The 20,871-nt window shown below is 47.4% G+C and overlaps 1 protein-coding gene across 1 annotated transcript in view; it reads left to right on the top strand.

The window, feature by feature from the left end:
- The first annotated feature begins 741 nt into the window (after positions 1–741).
- The window catches only part of LOC144503115 (glutathione hydrolase 5 proenzyme-like), an 81,510-nt gene continuing 61,380 nt past the window's right edge, over positions 742–20,871 (top strand). The window contains exons 1-2 of the mRNA XM_078227626.1: positions 742–1,231; positions 1,288–1,478. Coding sequence (XP_078083752.1) covers positions 1,312–1,478 — 167 coding nt within the window. The 5' untranslated portion in view covers positions 742–1,231; positions 1,288–1,311. The remainder of the gene's footprint in view (positions 1,232–1,287; positions 1,479–20,871) is intronic.

Below are 20,871 nucleotides of genomic sequence, written 5' to 3'. Positions count from 1 at the left end.
ATCACACCTTCCAATAACTTGCCCACCACCGACGTCAAACTTACTGGCCGATAATTTCCCGGATTTCTTTTGGAACCTTTTTTAAACAACGGAACAACATGAGCCACCCTCCAATCATCCAGCACCTCCCTCGTGAATACTGACATTTAAAATATGACATTGTAAATGTATCAACAAGTTTATTTGGAATCACGAGCTTTCGGAGTGTTGCTCCTTCATCAGGTGAGTGCAACGCTCCGAAAGCTCGTGATTCCAAATAAACCCGTTGGACTTTAACCTGGTGCTGTGAGACTTCTTACTGTGCCCACCCCAGTCCAATACCAGCATCTCCACATCATAAAAATGTATCTGCCATTTCTTCACTGTCACTCCCTATCAATACTGTGGGTGTACCTACACCACGGGCACTGCAGCTTACCACCACCTCAGGGGCAATTAGTGATGGGCAATAAATGCTGGCCTAACCAAAGATGCACACATCCTGTGTAATAGTAAAAAAAGTGGAGGTGTAAGAGTTGAGGAAGGAATTCCAGGGCTCGGTATCCAGGTCAGCAGCGATGGGTGAGTGTGAGCGAGTGGACACGGTTGGCAGAGTTTCGGAGCTCGGAGAGGGACTGGAGAGTGAAGCTATTCTCAGAAAACCAAGAGTCGTGAGGAATGTAGGTGAGGAGGAGACTTGCGCTGTTCTCATGTCTAATAAATGAAGCAAACAGCATTAAAGCGCCAGTCTGTGGCAGAGCCACTCCACAGGGGGAAAGTGTGGCTTTCAGCTCCCAATGGTTGAATTGTTGGCACAGTTGGTTTAAATATTTTCATCAACTCCGTGCAATTACGGACTCGCAAGAAATGCAAAATCTGTACCAGGAACTCGAACGGAAGGAAAATCCCCCCCCCCCCTCCGATTGGAGGCGAGGAATATAGGGACAGAGAGGGAAGGTCATTAAGACCGAGAGAGCAAGGCTGAGACAGAAATAAAAGGAGAGCAAGGGAGAAGGAGGGAATAAGAGAAACGCAGGGAGAAATAAATAGGCACAGGGAGAGGCAGGATAGCCGGAGTGAAAGATCCAGACACGCAGAGAGGAACACTGAGAAAGGCTCAGTCACTGAGAGAGAGAGAGCGATAGACAGGCAGCAGAGCCCGGGACAGGAGGGCGCGGAGCCCCGGGACAGGAGGGTGCGGAGCCCCGGGACAGGAGGGTGCGGAGCCCCGGATAGAGAGCGCTGACAGAGGGTGCGGAGCCCCGGGACAGGAGGGTGCGGAGCCCCGGATAGAGAGCGCTGACAGAGGGTGCGGAGCCCCAGGACGGGAGGATGAAGAACCGGAGGAGTTGCTGCTGCGTGGTGCTGTTGCTGGTGGCGGTGTTGCTGGCCGCACTCACGGTGCTGCTGCTGCTGTGGAGAGCGCGGTGCCAGGGGGACAACCTGTTCCCCGAGGCTGCGGTGGCGGCCGATTCCCAGAGATGCTCAGAGATCGGCAGGTAAGAGCCTCCATTTACACAGCAAGACTTCATTGTAAATGCACAGCAAGACTCCATTACACAGCAAGACTCCATTGTAAATGCACAGCAAGACTCCATTACACAGCAAGACTCCATTGTAAATGCACAGCAAGACTCCATTACACAGCAAGACTCCATTGTAAATGCACAGCAAGACTCCATTACACAGCAAGACTCCATTGTAAATGCACAGCAAGACTCCATTACACAACAAGATTCAGTAGCCCCATTACACAGCAAGACACCAGTAGCCCCATTACACAGCAAGACACCAGTAGCCCCATTACACAGCAAGACACCAGTAGCCCCATTACACAGCAAGACTCCAGTGGCCCCATTACACAGCAAGACTCCAGTGGCCCCATTACACAGCAAGACTCCAGTACCCCATTACACAGCAAGACTCCAGTAGCCCCATTGCATAGCAAGACTCCAGTAGCCCTATTACACAGCAAGACTCCAGTAGCCCATTCCACAGCAAGACTCCAGTAGCCCATTCCACAGCAAGACTCCAGTAGCCCATTACACAGCAAGACTCCAGTAGCCCCATTACACAGCAAGACTCCAGTAGCCCTATTACACAGCAAGACTCCAGTAGCCCACTACACAGCAAGACACAAGCAGCCCCATTATACAGCAAGATTCCAGTAGCCCCATTACACAGCAAGACTCCAGTAGCCCACTACACAGCAAGACTCCAGTAGCCCCACTACACAGCAAGACTCCAGTAGCCCCACTACACAGCAAGACTCCAGTAGCCCCATTACACAGCAAGACTCCAGTAGCCCCATTACACAGCAAGACTCCAGTAGCCCCATTACACAGCAAGACACCAGTAGCCCCATTACACAGCAAGACTCCAGTAGCCCCATTGCACAGGAAGACTCCAGTAGCCCCATTACACATCACAACTCCAGAGCCACCCATTACACAGCAAGACTCCAGAGCCTCCATTATACAGCAAGACTCCAGAGCCCCCATTACACAGTAACACTCCAGAGTCACCATACACAGACTCCAACCCCCAGACTCCCCCCCACCCCCCCCCCCCACCGCCACCCCGACATTCATTGGAGGCTGACAAAAACTTCAGAGAACTTCCGAGAGTTCAAATGAAGGGTAAAATCCAAAATGTCTAAAATCTTTAAAAACATTACAGGAATATTTTAACAAGCTTGTTTACTGGTGAATTCACACATCAGTGTAGGTTTCAATGCTGCTGATGCATGTTGAGCAGCTCTCGGGGTTGGTGCTGTGGTCTATATTTGGGGGTGAGAGTTTGGGATTGGGGTTTTGCTGTACGGGCTGGGGGATTCTCCAGACAGCCTCTCCATAATAAAGCCGCTTTCAAATTGTTTAATCATTACACACCGGGACAAAAAATTCAATGACCTGGTGTTTCTAGACCTGTGTATATAAACATTTCCAGAAGCCTTTCCCCGGTGAGGCTGCCTGCCTGGGGGGGGGGGGGGGGGGGGGTTGGGTATTGAGAGCAGGAAATGGTACTGTTACAATGTCGGGTGATCTTTCCAGCCAGTGTATTCAGGATTGTAATGTGGGAAGTGCAGCAGCCAGTATGTGCAGAGCAAAATCCCACAAACAGCAAAGTGACCAGATAACCTCATCCAAAACCCTGACCTCAACAATCGTACAATCCCTACAATGCAGAAGGAGGTCATTCAGCCCATCGAGTCTGCACCGACCCTCTGACAGAGCATCTTTCCCAGGCCCATCCCCCACCCTATCCCACGCATTTACCCCGCTAATTCCCCTAAACCAGACATCTTGGGACACTAAGGGGCAACTATCACCTAACCCGCACTTCTTTCAGACTGTGGAAGGAAACCGGAATGCCCGGAGGAAACCCATACAGACACAGGGAGAACGTGCAGACTCCCACAGACAGTGACCCAAGTCAGGAATGGAACCTGGGTCCCTGGCGCTGTGAGGCAGCAGTGCTAACCACTGTGCCACTGCTGTACTGCAGTAGTACTAAAATACTGATAGTGTCAACTGGAGTTTCTACTTAAGTCTTCGCATTGGGGCTTGAAACCACAGTCTTTTAACTCCAAGATGATCCACGGCTGATATCTACGTCGATAGCAGATACCAGCTTCCTTCTTTATGTTTCTCTTTGGCATAATCAACATTGTGTAAATTAAAGTGGAAGCCGTTGAACTATCACTAAAGCATATGATGAAGCTTGTCTCTTGGTAATCTAACTGATTTGATTTGATTTATTATTGTCACATGTATTAGTATACAGTGAAAAGTATTGTTTCTTGCGCACTCTGCAGACAAAAATGGAATGAGGTCCTGAATTTTGAATATAGAGAGTTAGGCTCTCTATATTCAAAAGGCTAAAGTGCAGGACCTCGAGGGTAGTGATTTCTGGACTACTGTTGGTGCCTCGTGCTGGAGAGAGTAGGAATAGGAAGATCAGGCAGATGAATGTGTGGTTTGAAAGCTGGTGCAGGGGCCAGGGATTCAGATTTATGGATCATTGGGATCTCTTCTGGGGCAGGGGTGACCTCATCCATTTTCCTACCTATATCGTTGGTACCAATATGTACAACAACTTCTGGCTGCTCTCCCTTCCCCTTGAGAATGTCCTGTTATCGCTCAGAGATGTCCTTGACCCTGGCACCAGGGAGGCAACACACCATTCTGGAGTCTCGATTGCGGCCACAGAAATGCCTGTCTGTGCCTCTAACTAGCGAGTCCCCGATTACTAGTGGAGTAGTGGATGAGGTGGAGGGCTGTTGTAGGCTGCAAAGAGACATAGATAGGATGCAAAGCTGGGCTGAAAAATGGCATATGGAGTTTAACCCTGATAAATGTGAGGTGATTCATTTTGGTAGGACAAATTTAAATGTGGATTACAGGGTCAAAGATAGGGTACTGAAGACTGTGGAGGAACAGAGAGATCTTGGGGTCCATATCCACAGATCTCTGAAGGTTGCCACTCAAGTGGATAGAGCTGTGAAGAAGGCCTATAGTGTGTTAGCTTTTATTAACAGGGGGTTGGAGTTTAAGAGCCGTGGGGTTATGCTGCAACTGTCCAGGACCTTGGTGAGACCACATTTGGAATATTGTGTGTAGTACTGGTCACCTCACTATAAGAAGGATGCGGAAGCGCTGGAAAGAGTGCAGAGGAGATTTACCAGGATGCTGCCTGGTTTGGAGAGTAGGTCTTATGAGGAAAGGTTGAGGGAGCTAGGGCTGTTCTCTCTGGAGCGGAGGAGGTTGAGGGGAGACTTAATAGAGGTTTATAAAATGATGAAGGGGATAGATAGAGTGAACGTTCAAAAACTATTTCCTCAGGTGGATGGAGGTATTACAAGGGGGCATAACTATAGGGTTCATGGTGGGAGATATTGGAAGGATGTCCGAGGTAGGTTCTTTACTCAGAGAGTGGTTGGGGTGTGGAATGGACTGCCTGCAGTGATAGTGGAATCAGACACTTTAGAAACATTTAAGTGGTTATTGGATAGGCACATGGAGCACACCAGGATGCTAGGGAGTGGGATAGCTTGATCTTGGTTTCAGATAAAGCTCGGCACAACATTGTGGGCCGAAGGGCCTGTTCTGTGCTGTACTGTTCTATGTTCTATGTACTACTGCTCGCTTGCTCTTTGCCTGTTCAAGAGGGATGGGTTACACCTGAACTGGAGGGGACTAACATCCTGGCGGAGAGATTTGCCAGAAGCACTAGTTTAAACTAGTTTGGCAGGGGGGGGTGGGACCCAAAGCAGTAGGGAGACAGAAGAGAAGGTTGAGGACAGCACGCAAGTTAAAGAGAGCACATTAAATAATAAAGGCAGTGTCAGTAATGCTAGTACCAGACAGATCAGACAAGAGTAGGGCAGAGAGCAAGCAAAGTCCAGATTAAACTGCATTTATTTCAATGCAAGAGGCCTGACGGGCAAGGCAGATGAACTCAGGGCATTGATGGGTACGTGGGACTGGGATATTATAGCTATTACTGAAACATGGCTAAAGGAGGGATAGGACTGGCAGCTCAATGTTCCTGTGTACAGGTGCTGTAGGGAAGATAGAACAGAAGGTAAGAGAGCAGGAGGGAGTTGCATTTTTGATTAGGGAGAACATCACGGTAGTACTGAGATGGGATATATCTGAGGGTTCGGCCACTGAGTCTATATGGGTAGAACTGAGAAATAAGAAGGGGGAAATCACTTTGAAAGGGTTGTACTATAGGCCCCCTATAGTCAGTGGGAAATTGAGGAGCAAATATGTAAGGAGATTACAGATAGCTCCAAGAAAAATAGGGTGGTAATAGTCGGAGATTTTAACTTTCTCAACATTGACTGGGTCAGCCATAGTATTAGAGGGTTGGATGGAGAGAAATTTGTTGAATGTATTCAGGAGGAATTTCTCATTCAGTATGTGGATGGCCCAACAAGAGAGGGGGCAAAACTTCACCTCCGCTTGAGAAATAAGGAAGGGCAGGTGACAGAAGTGTAGTGAGGGATCACTTTGGGAGCAGTGACCATAATTCTATTAGTTTTAAGATAGCTATGGAGAATGATAGGTTTGGCCCAAAAGTTAAAATTCTAAATTGGGGCAAGGCCAATTTTGATGTATCAGGCAGGAACTTTCAAAAGTTGATTGGTGTAGTCTGTTGGCAAGTAAAGGTCTGGTAAGTGGGAGGCTTTCAAAAATGCGTTAACCAAGGTTCAGGGTAAGCACATTCCTCTTAGAGTGAAGGGCAAGGCTGGTAGAAGTCGGGAACCCTGGATGACTCAGGATATTGAGGCCCTGGTCAAGAAGAAGAAAGAGGCACATGACATGCATAGGCAGCTGGGATCAAGTGAATCCCTTGAAGAGTATAGGGGGTGGAGGAGTAGAGTTAAGAGAGAAATCAGGAGAGCAAAAAGGGGACACGAGATTGTTTTGGCAGATAAGGCAAAGGAGAATCCAAAGAGCTTCTACAAATACATAAAGGCCAAAAGAGTAACTAGGGAGAGAATAGGGCCACTTAAGGATCAACAAGGTCATCTATGTGCAATGCACAAGAGATGGGTGAGATCCTAAATGAATATTTCTCATCAGTATTTACTGTTGAGAAAGGCATGGATGTTAGGGAAGTTGGGGAAATAAATAGGGATATCTTGAGGAGTGTAAATATTACAGATAAGGAGGTGCTGGAAGTCTTAAAGAGCATCAAGGTAGATAAATTCCCAGGACATGATGAAGTGTATCCAGGATGTTGTGGGTGTCTAGGGAGGAAATTGCGAGTCCCTTAGCAGAGATATTTGAATCATTGACAGCCACAGGTGAGGTGCCTTAAGATTGGAGAGTGGCAAATGTGCCTTTGTTTAAGAAGGGCTGCAGGGAAAAGCCTGGGAACTACAGGCCAGTGAGCCTAACATCTGTAGTAGGTAAGTTGTTGGATGGTTGAGAGACAGGATCTACAGGCATTTAGAGAGGCAAAGACTGATTAGGGACAGTCAGCATGGCTTTATGAGTGGAAAATCATGTCTCATGAATTTGATTGAGTTTATTTAAGGGGTAACCAAGAAGGTAGATGAGGGCAGTGCGGTTGATGTTGTCTACATGGACTTTAGCAAGGCCTTTGACAAGGTACCGCATGGTAGGTTGTTGCATAATGTTAAATCTCATGGGATCCAGGGTGAGGAAGCCAATTGGATACAAAATTAGCTTGCTGACAGAAGACAGAGTGTAGTTGTAGAGGGTTGTTTTTCTAACTGGAAGCTTGTGACAAGTGATATGCCTCAGAGATCGGTGCTGGGTACACTGTTATTTGCCATTTATATTAATGATTTGGCTGGGAATTTAGGAGGCATGGTTAGTAGGTTTGCAGATGACACCAAGATTGGTGGCATGGTGGACAGTGAAGAAGGTTATCTAGGATTGCAAAGGGATCTTGATCAAATTGGCCAGTGGGCCAATGAATGGCAGATGGAGTTTAATTTAGACAAATGCGAGATGATGCATTTTGATAGATCGAACCAAGGCAGGACTTACTCAGTTGATGGTATGGCATTGGGGAGAGTTATAGAACAAAGAGATCAAGGGACGCAGGTTCATAGCTCCTTGAAAGTGGAGTCAAAGGTGGACAGGGTGGTGAAGAAGGCATTCGGCATGCTTGATTTCATTGGTCAGAAAATTGGATAAAGGAGTTGGGGCGTCTTGTTGAAGTTGTACAAGACATTGGTAAGGCCACACTTGGAATACTGTGTACAGTTCTGGTCACCCTATTATAGAAAGGATATTATTAAATTAGAAAGAGTGCAGAAAAGATTTACTAGGATGCTACTGGGACTTGATGGTATGAGTAACAAGGAAAGGCTGGATAGACTGGGACTTTTTCCCTGGAGCATTGGAGTCTGAAGGGTAATCTTATAGAGGTCTATAAAATAATGAGCTAAAATATTAGCTAATTAGTCAATATATTTTCCCAAAGGTAGGGGAGTCTAAAACTAGAGGGCATAGGTTTAAGGTGAGAGGGGAGAGATACAGAAGGGTCCAGAGGGGCAATTTTTTCACACAGAGGGTGGTGAGTGTCTGGAATGAGTTACCAGAGGTAGTAGTAGAGGCGGGTACAATTTTGTCTTTCAAAAAGCGTTTAGACAGCTTTTGGTAAGATGAGTATAGAAGGATATGGATCAAATGTGGGCACTTAGGACTAGCTTAATTTAAAAACTAGGTGGCATGGACAGGTTGGGCCGAAGGGCCTGTGTGGTGAACCATTGTTGGTTACCACCAGGAGTGCTGAGCCATGGTCTGGCCAGTACTATGAGTCTGTAGATATATTACTCTTGGGGTTAGGGTTGGGCTGTTCTACCTGTTAATACAGTCCTATGGTACACCTCAGTTGGCTCCGCCTCCTGGGAGAGGTATAAAGGTCACTGCTCTGCCTGGTGACCCTTTAGTCTGGGATTGTATATAGTAGCTCCGTTATTGTTGGCAATAAAAGCCTTTATTTCCCGGGTACATCCAGCCTCCCGTGTGATTTATCGCGCATCAATTTTATTGCCAACAAGTAAAATTTTTTGAAAAAAAAACAACAAAAGAAAACCATGGAGCAAATGCTTAAACCCGAACAGCTTACGTTGGACCCACGTGCGGCGGGATCATCGAACACTTTCGACCACTGGTTGAAGTGTTTCCAAGATTACCTCGACGCCTCCACAGCGGTCACCGACGACGCCGACAGACTCCGGGTCCTCCACGCGAAGGTAAGCGACGCTGTATACTTAGCGATCCGTGAGGCCCCAGATTACAAAGGGGCCCTCGAGCTTCTCAAAAAGCGATACAACAAACCGCCGAATGAGATCCATGCTCGACACCTTCTAGCCACTCGACGGCGGCAGCCCGGCGAAACGACAGAACAGTACGTGTGTGAACTTCAGCAGCTAGCCAGAGCCTGCAACTGCAAGCCAGTGTCGGCAGCCCAGTATATGAGCGACTTAGTTCGAGATGCGTTCGTGGCGGGAATCGGCTCGTCGTACATCCGCCTTCGGCTCCTGGAGCAAGGTAACCTCGATCTCACTAAAACCATAGAGTTAGCTGACGCTCTAGAAACGGCCTCCAAAAGTCTGGAGATGTACCCCGACGACCGCGTGGGGACATTGTGGCAGGGGCAGCCTCAGACTCCACTTTATTCAGCGGGTTCGAAAAACTGCGCGATTGTGTTTCCAGCCTCGGACCTGACGACGGCAGCAGCTCCAGGTGGCCCGCGGTGTTACTTCTGTGGGGGGGTGAAACACCCTCGGCAGCGATGTCTGGCTAAAGCGGTATTGTGCTCCGCCTGTGGCAAGAAGGGACATTGTTCCAAAGTCTGCCGGACCAAACCACCCTCCAAACATAGCAGTGCGGCGTGTGATTCCCCGGAGCTGGTATCCTGGTCTTCTGCGTCTTCGAGGTCTTCCAACACGTGCGGTTCCAGGACGTCGCCATTCCTAACGACGGAGTCGCAAGACACATGCGACCTGCAGGGGCCGCAGGTTTTGGCGCCATCGTCCACGTGCGACCTATGGGGACAGCCATTTTGGTCGGCATCGACCGCGAATGACCAGCAGGGGCCGTCATCAACCATCTCAGCTGCCTGCAGTTGCACCCACGAACCAACGGTGGCGTCAATCATCCTGGACCAGGCCAAGCCTCACAGACTCGACAAGTCCATGATGGACATACAGGTAAACGGACGCCAGATTTATTGTTTGTTTGACAGCGGGAGCACGGAGAGCTTCATTCACCCGGACACCGTGAAGCGGTGTGGTCTCCAGATTCGGACTGTCAAGCAGACAATTTCGATGGCGTCAAGGTCCCGGTCTGTCACCGTGCTAGGGAGCTGCGTGGTCAACGTGACGGTGCAGGGCACGGTTTACGAGAACTTCAGGCTCCTTGTGTTACCGCACCTTTGCGCGCCGATACTCCTAGGACTAGATTTTATGGTCCACCTGAAGAGTGTAACCCTGCAGTACGATGGGCCACTCCCTCCGCTTTCAGTGGGAGATCCACAGCCTCTAAATTGCCCAACGCGCTCCACATGTAGTCTCTCGACGCTCAGGATTACCACACCCTCCCTATTCCAGAATCTCGTGCCAGGCTGCAAGCCCATCGCAACAAAGAGCAGGTGTTACAGCGCTGAGGATCGGATCTTCATTCGATCTGACGTTCAGCGGCTCCCCAAGGAAGGGATCATCCAACCTAGCGCTAGTCCTTGGAGAGCGCAAGTCGTGGTGGTTAAGAATGGGAACAAACCCCGGATGGTCATAGACTATAGTCAGACCATTAACAGATACACGCAGCTGGATGCGTATCCCCTCCTGCGCATATCTGACATGGTCAATCAGATTGCGCAGTACCGGGTGTTCTCCACCATCGACTTAAAATCTGCTTACCACCGGCTCCCCATTCGCCCAGAGGACCGACAATACACAGCCTTTGAGGTGGATGGTCGCCTGTACCATTTTTTAAGGGTTCCCTTTGGTGTCACGAATGGGGTCTCGGTCTTCCAGCGTGCTATGGACCGAATTGTGGACCAGAACGGGCTGCGGGCTACCTTCCCGTACCTGGATAACGTCACCATCTGCGGCCATGACGAGCAGGACCACGGTGCCAACCTTCTTAGATTCTTACGCACTGCATCTCGCCTGAATCTGACCTATAACAGGGAGAAGTGTGTATTTCGCACGCGCCGCCTAGCTATCCTTGGATACGTGGTGGAAAACGGGGTCCTTGGCCCTGATCCAGACCGTATGCGTCCCCTCCTCGAACTCCCCCTGCCCACTAGCATCAAAGCACTGAGAAGATGTTTAGGCTTCTTCTCATACTATGCACAGTGGGTTCCCAATTACGCGGACAAAGCCCGTCCGCTCATCAAGTCTACCTCCTTTCCCCTAACAACAGAGGCTCGCTTAGCCTTTGCAGGAATAAAAACCGACATCGCGAAAGCCACGATGCATGCTATTGATGAGTCCATCCCCTTCCAGGTGGAGAGTGATGCATCTAATTTCGCCCTGGCCGCCACACTTAACCAGGTGGGCAGGCCCGTCGCCTTTTTCTCTCGCACCCTCCAAGGCCCTGAAATTCGGCATTCGGCGGTGGAAAAGGAGGCCCAGGCCATTGTGGAGGCCGTTCGGCATTGGCGCCATTACTTGGCGGGAAAACGGTTCACTCTGCTCACGGACCAGCGGTCCGTGGCGTTCATGTTCAACAACACGTTACGGGGTGAGATCAAGAATGATAAAATCTTGAGGTGGAGAATCGAACTCTCCACCTACAATTATGATATCATGTACCGTCCAGGGAAGCTCAACGAGCCCTCGGACGCCCTGTCGCGTGGAACATGTGCTAGTGTGTAGGAGAATCGATTACTGGCTCTCCACAATGACCTCTGCCATCCGGGGGTCACTCGGCTCTTCCACTTCATAAAGGCCCGGAATCTACCCTACTCGGTGGAGGATGTCAGGTCCATAACCAGAAGCTGCCAGGTATGCGCGGAATGCAAACCGCACTTCTACTGACCTGACAGGGCACACCTCATTAAGGCCACTCGTCCTTTCGAAAGACTGAGTGTGGACTTCAAGGGCCCCCTTCCCTCGACAGATCGGAACATGTACTTCCTCAATGTGATTGATGAGTACTCACGATTCCCTTTTGACATTCCCTGTTCTGATATGACCGCTGCCACGGTTATCAAAGCATTACGGGATCTTTTCACCCTGTTCGGTTACCCCTGTTATATTCACAGCGATAGGGGCTCGTCGTTCATGAGCGACGACTTGAGGCAATACCTGCTCTCATATGGGATTGCCTCTAGTAGAACCACGAGCTACAACCCAAAGGGTAACGGACAGGTCGAACGAGAGAATGCTACAGTCTGGAAGGCTGTCTTACTGGCGTTGAGGTCTAAAGGTCTTCCAGTCTCCCGTTGGCAAGAGGTGCTCCCTGATGCGCTCCACTCCAAACGCTCACTCCTGTGTACGGCAACCAACGCTACTCCTCATGAGAGAATGTTTTCATTCCCTAGGAAGTCTTCCTCTGGGACCTCATTACCGTCTTGGTTGACGTACTCAGGACCTGTCCTCCTGCGGCGGCATGTTAGGACCCGCAAGTCCGACCCTTTGGTTGAACAGGTCCATCTCCTCCACGCCAACCCTTAGTATGCCTATGTGGCATATCCTGACGGGCGAGAGGACACGGTCTCGATTCGGGATCTGGCGCCAGCAGGGGGCTTGGAAACCCCTGTTGCTCCCACACCCCCAGTTAGGGACCCCCCGACCATCATCTCCCCTCCTGACACGGCGCGGGCAGTATCGGGACCACCACCTAACCCTCTTACTCCCATGTACAGCTTGCCTGAGTCCAGGAGATTGTCGCCACTTCGAGGCGTGCCCGAGTCCAGCGGATTGTCACCACCTCGTGGTCTACCGGCCCGTGAGGCACTGGAGGAGTCACTGGACACCGCCTTGGAGAGAAGGTCACCGCGATTGCCTGAACCGGCATCATCGCCGGTGTTGAGGAGGTCACAGCGACGGTGCGGTCCCCCAGACCGTTTGAACTTATAGACAGATGAACAGTTGTTCTGTGTTTTGTACCCCGCCGGCCTTTGTTTTCAAAGGAGGGGTGAATGTGGTGAACCGTTGTTGGTTACCACCAGGAGTGCTGAGCCATGGTCTGGACAGTACTATGAGTCTGTAGATATGTTACTGTTGGGGTTAGGGTTGGGCTGTTCTACCTGTTAATACAGTCCTAAGGTGCACCCCAGTTGGCTCCGCCTTCTGGGAGAGGTATAAAGGTCACTGCTCTGCCTGGTGACCCTTTAGTCTGGGATTGTATACTGTATATAGTAGCTCCGTTATTGTTGGCAATAAAAGCCTTTATTTCCCGGGTACATCCTGCCTCCCGTGTGATTTATCGCGCATCAGCCTGTTTCTATGCTGTAAACCTCAATGACTCTCGACAAAGTCGGCTTTACCAAAGGGATACCACATTTGACAAATTTTATTCGGGTTTTTGAGGATGCAACAAGTTGGGTAGATACCAGGGGACCATTAGATATCGAATACTTGGATTTTCAGAAGGCATTCATTATGGTACCACACAAAAGGCTGTGGAAGATAAAAGCTATGGAGCTGGAATGATACTGCCTCACATGTTGAATGTTCCTGTAATGTTCTGTTTTTATTTAAAATTTCTGGAATATGCAATGTTTTGTTCTATAACATGTAAGGAGTGTGTCAGTTCATGTTAGACTGTACTTGCATTGAAAGAAGATTCAGAAAAATGCAACATGCCAGGACAAACTCTGAATTTTGAGTCACATCCTGTGTAGCGTGGCTTGCTACCTGAGACAAACGCTTTACAGAAAAACTCCCAGTGGCAGCAAAATGTCTGAGATATGGCGAATTACCCTGCCTAACACCAAGGAGATACTATCATTGTCTCTCTCTATGTGATGTCATCGCATAACCATTGCCTTTGCTCCATCTATTGGTATTGTTATAAAGCGGAGGTTGATTCCCCCGCTGAGAACTAACATCAAAACACCCAATGAGAAAGAAGCTGTTTTTGAGTCGGTTGGTAAATGTCCTCAGACTTTTGTATCTTTTTCCTGACGGAAGAAGGTGGAAGAGAGAATGTCTGGGGTGCGTGGGGTCCTTAATTATGCTGGCTGCTTTTCTGAGGCAGCGGGAAGTGTAGACAGAGTCAATGGATGGGAGGCTGGTTTGCGTGATGGATTGGGCTTCGTCCACGACCCTTTGGAGTTCCTTGCAGTCTTGGGCAGAGCAGGAGCCATACCAAGCTGTGATACAACCAGAAAGGATGTTTTCTATGGTGCATCTGTAAAAGTTGGTGAAAGTTGTAGCTGACATGCCAAATTTCTTTAGTTTCCTCAGAAAGTAGAGGTGTTGGTGGGCTTTCTTAACTATCGTGTCGGCCTGGGGGGCCCAGGACAGGTTGTTGGTGATCTCGACACCTAAAAACTCCACACCCAACTCTACTCCACTCCCCTTGCAACAAAGGCCAACATGCTGTTTGCCTTTATAATTGCTTGCTCTATCTGGACACTAACTTTCCCTGTTCTTTTTAAGAGTACACCAAAGTCACTCTGAATTTTTGAAAAAAGATTCTGTTTTTTCATTCCTATTACTAGAATGCAGTCTCTTTGTGTTCTCCTCGCAGCTTACATTCCCACAGATCTTCCTACTGTCAGCATATCAGTGTAAACAAGCACGCAGACAGCAGAGCTTTGAATGACACCAGATTTAAGCAGGATCACAGGTGGCAGGTTAACAACAGTGGGTTATAGAGATATAGAGGTTTACAGGATGGAAACAGGCCCTTCGGCCCTACTTGTCCATAGCACCCAGTTTTTGCCACTAAGCTAGTCCCAATTGCCCACGTTTGGCCCATATCCCTCCATACCCATCTTACCCATGTAACTGAATAAATGCTTTTTAAAAGACAAAATTGTACCTGCTTTACTGCTACCTCTGGCAGCTTGTTCCAGACACTCACCACCCTCTGTGTGAAATAATTGTCCCTCTGGACCCTTTTGTATCTCTCCCCTCTCACCTCAAACCTATGCCCTCTAGTTTTAGACTCCCCTAGCTTTGGGAATACATGTTGACTATCTGGCTGATCTGTGCCCCTTATTATTTTATAGACCTCTATAAGGTCACCCCTCAGCCTCCTATTCTCCAGAGAAAAAAGTCCCAGTCTATCCAGCCTCTCCTTATAACTCAAACCATCAAGTCCCGGTAGCATCCCAGTAAATCTTTTGCAATAGTTGCAATAGTCAAAAGCATTGATGAGGGGTCCAGCTGCAGCTGAGCTGAGGTAGGGGTAGATTGAGGCAGTGTTATTGGGTGGAAATAGATGGTCTTAATGACGGCTCAGAGGGAGCTCATCCCGTGGTTAAGTGTAACATCAGATTGCAAACTGTTTGGTCATCTCCCGGCAGTTAGAAGAGAGAGGGGCAGCGTCAGTGACGAGGAAAGGGCAGCACATGGACTGCAGACATATTCATAAAGACTGAGTACCACCTCCCCAAAGGCAACAGAATAGACAATAGAAACCAATCCAGTCAGAGTCATCCACTGACCGAGAATGAATGGGAAAGAGTTGGGGTTCCTCGCCTTAGAGCAAAAAAGGTTAAGAGGAAGTTTGATACGTGTAATCCAAGTCAGCAGCACGGTGGCACAGGGGTTAGCACTGCTGCCTCACAACGCCAGGGACCTGGGTTCGATTCCCGGCTTGGGTCACTGACTGTGTGAAGTCTGCACATTCTCCCCGTGTCTGCGTGGGTTTCCTCCGGGTGCTCCGGTTTCCTCCTACATTCTGAAAGACGTGCTGGTTAGGCGCATTGGCCATGCTAAATTCTCCTTCAGTATACCTGAACAGGCGCCAGAGTGTGGCGACTAGGGGATTTTCACAGTAACTTCATTGCAGGGTTAATGTAAGCCTACTTGTGACTATTAAATAAACTTTAACACGACTGGTCATAGCGTCATAGAGGTTTACAGCATGGAAACAGGCCCTTCAGCCCCACTTGTCCATGCCGCCCTTTTTTTTTTAACCAATAAGCTCGTCCCAATTGCCCACATTTGGCCCATATCCCTCTATACCCATCTTACCCGTGTAACTGTCTAAACGCTTTTTAAAAGAGAAAATTATACCCGTCACTACCACTACCTCTGGCAACTTGTTCCAGACACTCATCACCCTCTGTGTGAAAAAAATTGCCCTTGCAAAAATTGTCCTGACAGAATAAATTAAGAGAAACTTTCCATTGGCAGAGAGGTTGGCAATCAGAGGGCACAGATTTAAATTAATTGGCAAAAAAACCCAGAAGTGAAACAAGGAAACACTTCTGTCTCCAGCAAGGAGCTGTGATCTGGAGAGCGCTGCTTGGAAGGAGCAGCTGTGAAAGTAACTTTCCAGATAGAATTGGATCAAAGTGCCTGAAGGGAAAGGATTGATAGCACTGTGCAGAAAGATGAGCAAACACAGAGTTATTGGCTAGCTTTTTGAACAAGTCAGCCCAGGCACAGTCAGCTAAATGGCCTCTTTCTGAGCTTATCATTCTACAATCTATTTATGATTCTCTCAATTAGCCAGGCTATCACAGGGATCTCTCCTGCTCTTCTTTGATCTGGCACCCTGAGGTCTGTTACCTCTCTCCGTGGGGACTGAATTGGGGCCTGATTTCTATCTGGGAGATGGGAGTTGTGATTGGAGCCCTTTCCCGACATCATGAACCTGCCTCCTGCTGGTCATTACTTGTAACTGCATAGTGGGATGGTGGGAATGGGCTGCATGGTGGAGTGGATGCTGAGAGGGCAGGTTAAAAGGTGTGCCTTCATTTACTGGAACAATGACCCAGTTCAGAAGATGGGTGTGAGGCCACCTAACCCTCACCCATCCCCCTCAACTCTTTTCCACCCTCCCAAATCCCCATATAGCCTACATTTCCCCCGATTCCCTTAAGCCCATTCACTCACTGTCAACCAATTACAGAACTCCTGAGCACTATAATGACACTTGGAAATCTTTTGAGATGTTTGTAAAACTGTAAAAATAAATATCCAGTCATTCAAAAATACCTTATCCTATTAAGAGTAAAAATATTGTCAAAATTGTCATTCAAAACCATCTTAAAATGCCACTATCTTAGAAGGAACTCATCAAACTATCAATATAAATAAATTCACAGTCCCCCGATAGCTGTGTCAACAATCCCTGCTAAGCTGAATCAATTAGTGGTGTTGTAGCTAAGCAATTGTAATAATTTATGGAATGACTGTGTCACCAATCCTTGCTGAGTGGAATCATTAGTGAAGTCAGAGCTCAACCAAGCTATTATAATAAGGTTCAATTGTGCAACTTTGTCAACAAAACCTCCAGAGCTGGATACGTTAAAGCATTTGACGTAATTCAAAGAATTTAACCTTGTGTTCAAGCTTTGAAGTAGTCAAAAAGATGTCTGAGCTATTATTCAATCAAAAGGTGACAGAATAAGGGACAGACAGAATCAAATCTGAATTTCAATATTGACCAATGCAGTCAAACACTTTCTCCATGGGTAATGTACTCTAATGCATCGGAAGACTTCTCCACTTTCACAATGTTAGTCAACTTAATGGTTACTGCCTCACTGCAATAAAGACGTATTTAACTTATCATATAACATTTCATTATGAAATGTCAAGTTCACAACACCTTTTGAACTTACCCGTTCCCTCACCAGGAAAAGGTTCCTCCACAGATAGCAACACCTCTGAGCTGGTGTCATCCATATTGCTTTCAGAAGTTGGCTTGACTTTGTCAAAATCATCTGAAATGCCCAACTCTACAATGGAGCCAATAACATTGGGATAACTGCTAATAGGGTCATGACCTATGACCTGTTCCCACACCCTTCCAAATTGACGGCAATAGGAATAGGGCAGGGGTCACAGAACTGAGTCCTGTGAGCCTGCCTGATGGAGGCCAGTCCTGCAAGAAAGGGCAAAACCTTGAGTTAACTGAGTCTTATTTTCTGAAATTTTTACCCCCTCACCCCCATCTCCTTTTAAAAACATTTTCTCAAAATCCTCCTTTTCTACATTTTGGTTGCCTCATATAGATTCTGCCTTGATCATTGATGTCCAGTCACCTTTCTCCCTTTGATGGAGAGCCATGTGTCTGTTGTATCAAAAACGAATTGTAAGAGGAATGTGTTTTTAAGAGCTTTTGTTTATCCATCACATCACTGGGGAACTTTGCACCTGTAATGTAGGAATAGATTTTCAAACTGGATGGATTTGATAAGGCAGACTCCATCTGATGTCTTGTTGGAAAGGTAGCAAATCCAACAATGCAGCACTCCCTCAGTACTGCACTGGAGTATCAACTGAACTTTCTGTTCGTGTTCCTGGGTTTAGATTTGTACCTACAGCCTACTAACAAGAAATAAGAGTATATGCCATCCTTACTGAGTCATGGCTGACACTAACATTAGATGTTAACTGCTGTTACGTATTTAAGTGGTTGCATGATTGCTTTAAGAGCTGGTCACATAATTTGATGGTGATGTCATTGGGGTGTTTCACAGGCTTAGTTTCATTTTCTGTTCTGTACGGGTGACAGCTCCTCAATAAACCTGTCGTTATTTTGAATCTACGTGTGCAAACCACATTTTTTTCTTTTTGTTTAAAACCCACAACTCCTAACATAGTTAGGACATTACAACAGCGGTGGATATGACTTTGGTATTTTTGTGTAACTGACAACCCAGTAGCAGCGCCCAAGACCAAATCCTATCCCAAAATGTTTTAACATACCTTGCATTTATTACTCCACTGATGGAGACGCTACAATTGCTGCCTCAGAATACTGATATCCAGTAAGAATTCATGGGAAATGGACAGGTAAAATCACCTGGGGGGAGTGGGTGAACTCTTTTTCCATGTCCTCTGTGTGTGATCCCTGGATAGTTTCATCAGCTGAGTTACTGCCACCTAAATCTCTCCAGCTCAGTACTTGGAACATTCTGCAGAAAGAGCTGGCTCCAGAAAGCAGTGCTCGGAATTCAAGAACCACAACTGTCAGTAATCATTTAGAAGTTGGGTTACTAAAAACTCACAGCTTATGTTGGCCGTTGCTATCGGAACCAGCAATACAGGGCAGGCACAGAGCTGCCTGTTAATAAATGTTCCATTGTGTCATCACAGCCTCACATTGAGAGCTGGAGGGGACTTTCACAGTAACTTCATTGCAGTGTTAATGTGACACTAATAAATAAACTTTAAAAAACTTTACAAATACAAGAGAAATTTGACCAGTTGCAAACTTTGGCACTGTTAAACAAGATAAAGCTTTCCCAAATTCTGCTACTTGTGCAGAATACAGAGCAAAAACTATTGGCAATATTTTGCCGTTACAATTTCATTCATGTGTAAAGTTTTAAGGGTAAACTTCATCAGTGGGTTTCCAACAGCCACACACCAAGCGAGCATATGTGTCAGTGAGGGGATGTGGGTGTCAAGAATTCCGTGTGGGTTTGTGTGAATGAGAGTGCGTGTGTATGGATGTATGAGTGGAAGAGTACATATGGGTGTGTGAGTATCTTAGAATCATAAAAAACCTACAGTGTAGGAGGTCATTCAGCCCATCAAGTCTGCACCAATTCTGATAGAGGTTGGGGGGGGTGGGGCAGTGAGTGTGTGTGTGGGGTGTGGTGTGTGTGTGTGTGGTGTGGGTGGGTGTGTGTGTGGGTGTGGGTGTGTGTGGGTGTGGTGTGTGGGTGTGTGTGGGGTGTGTGTGGGTGTGGGTGTGTGTGTGTGGGTGTGTGTGGGGTGTGGTGTGTGTGGGTGAGTGTGGGTGGTGTGTGTGCTGCATTGATTGAGTGGGAGTGAGTGATTGGGTGTGAGTTTGTCTTACACACATTCTCAGTTTTCTCACCCACACACTGACCTTCCAACATTTTGATAAATGTTGATGCTTACCCTTTTTTTAAACTCGACAGTTTATTGCTATGACATTGCTTTACATTTGTTCAGCAATTGCTTCTTTCCTTAAAACCTCAACTTTAAAAAAAAATTCAGTTTATTGTTGTGTCAAACCTTATCTTTCCAAAATTTGCTTATCGGCCTCTGAGTGAGAAAAATATGCAAATGAGACACCCTGAGTAAAAAAAAGGTTGGACAAGCCTGGATTAAACCATCCAGGACAAAGCGGCCCACTTGATCAGCATGTCATCTTGAACACCCACTCCCTCCACTGCCGACGCTCAGTAGCAGCAGTGTGTACCATCTACAAGATGCACTGCAGGAAGTCACCAAGGCTCTTTAGGCAGCACCTTCCAAATCCACGACCACTACTACCTCAAAGGACAAGAGCAGCAGATATATGGGAACCCCACCACCTGCAAGTTCTCCTCCAAGCCTCTCACCATCCTGACTTGGAAATATAGCGCTGTTCCTTCACAGTCGCCGGGTCAAAATCTTGGAGCTCCCTCCCTAACAGCACTGTGGGTGTACTGACACCAAACGGACTGCAGCGATTCAAGAAGACAGCTCACCACCACCTTCTCGAGGACAATTAGTGATAGGGAATAAATGCTGGTCTAGCCAGCGACACCCACATCCCATAAAATAATTTATAAAAAATCCTACTTTTCAGCTCCTGGTCTGTAACCCTGTAGGTTAAGGCACTTCAAACTCATAACCAAGTACTTAAAAAAAATATTATGAGTGTTTCTGTCTCTATCACACTTTCAAGCAGTGGTTCTGGACCTCTTGACCAAGGGGAATAAGACTTTCCAATCCACTTTTATCTGGACTAGTCAGAATTTTACACATTTTGATAAGGTCTCCCCTCAACTTCCTCCATGCCATAGAGAACAAACCCAGCCTATCCAATCCTTCCTTATAACTAAAATTCTCCAATGCCAGCAGCATTCCGCTAAATCTCCATTACAATCACATCTTTCTGACAGTGCAGTGACCAGAACTTCACTCACTACCCTAACCAGCGTTTGGAACTTTCTCAGTATAACTCACAGCTCTTAAGACAAGTAAATATCCCTATGCTTTCTTGACCACCTTGTCCCCCTGTCTATCCACCTTCAGAGTTCTGTCGACATGCATTCCAAGGTTCTATGTTTCTCAGCATCTTGTGTATCACTTCTTGTGTATTCTCTTGTCTTCTTATCCTTCTCCAAATATAGTAAGGAAACTGATAGCCAAGTTCTGCACGCATAAGGACGGCCTCAACTGGGATCTTACATTCATGTCACACTACTTGTAACCCTCAACCTACTGCCTGGGTTTGCAAAATCCTACTAACTGTCCTTGCTTGAGACAATTCACACCTCTTTAACCTGTGATTATCC

The sequence above is a fragment of the Mustelus asterias genome, chromosome 13 (genome assembly GCF_964213995.1).
Source record: "Mustelus asterias chromosome 13, sMusAst1.hap1.1, whole genome shotgun sequence".
Lineage (NCBI taxonomy): Eukaryota > Metazoa > Chordata > Chondrichthyes > Carcharhiniformes > Triakidae > Mustelus > Mustelus asterias.
Note: the sequence above shows the minus strand (reverse complement) of the source record. Positions and strands in the feature narration are given on the sequence as shown.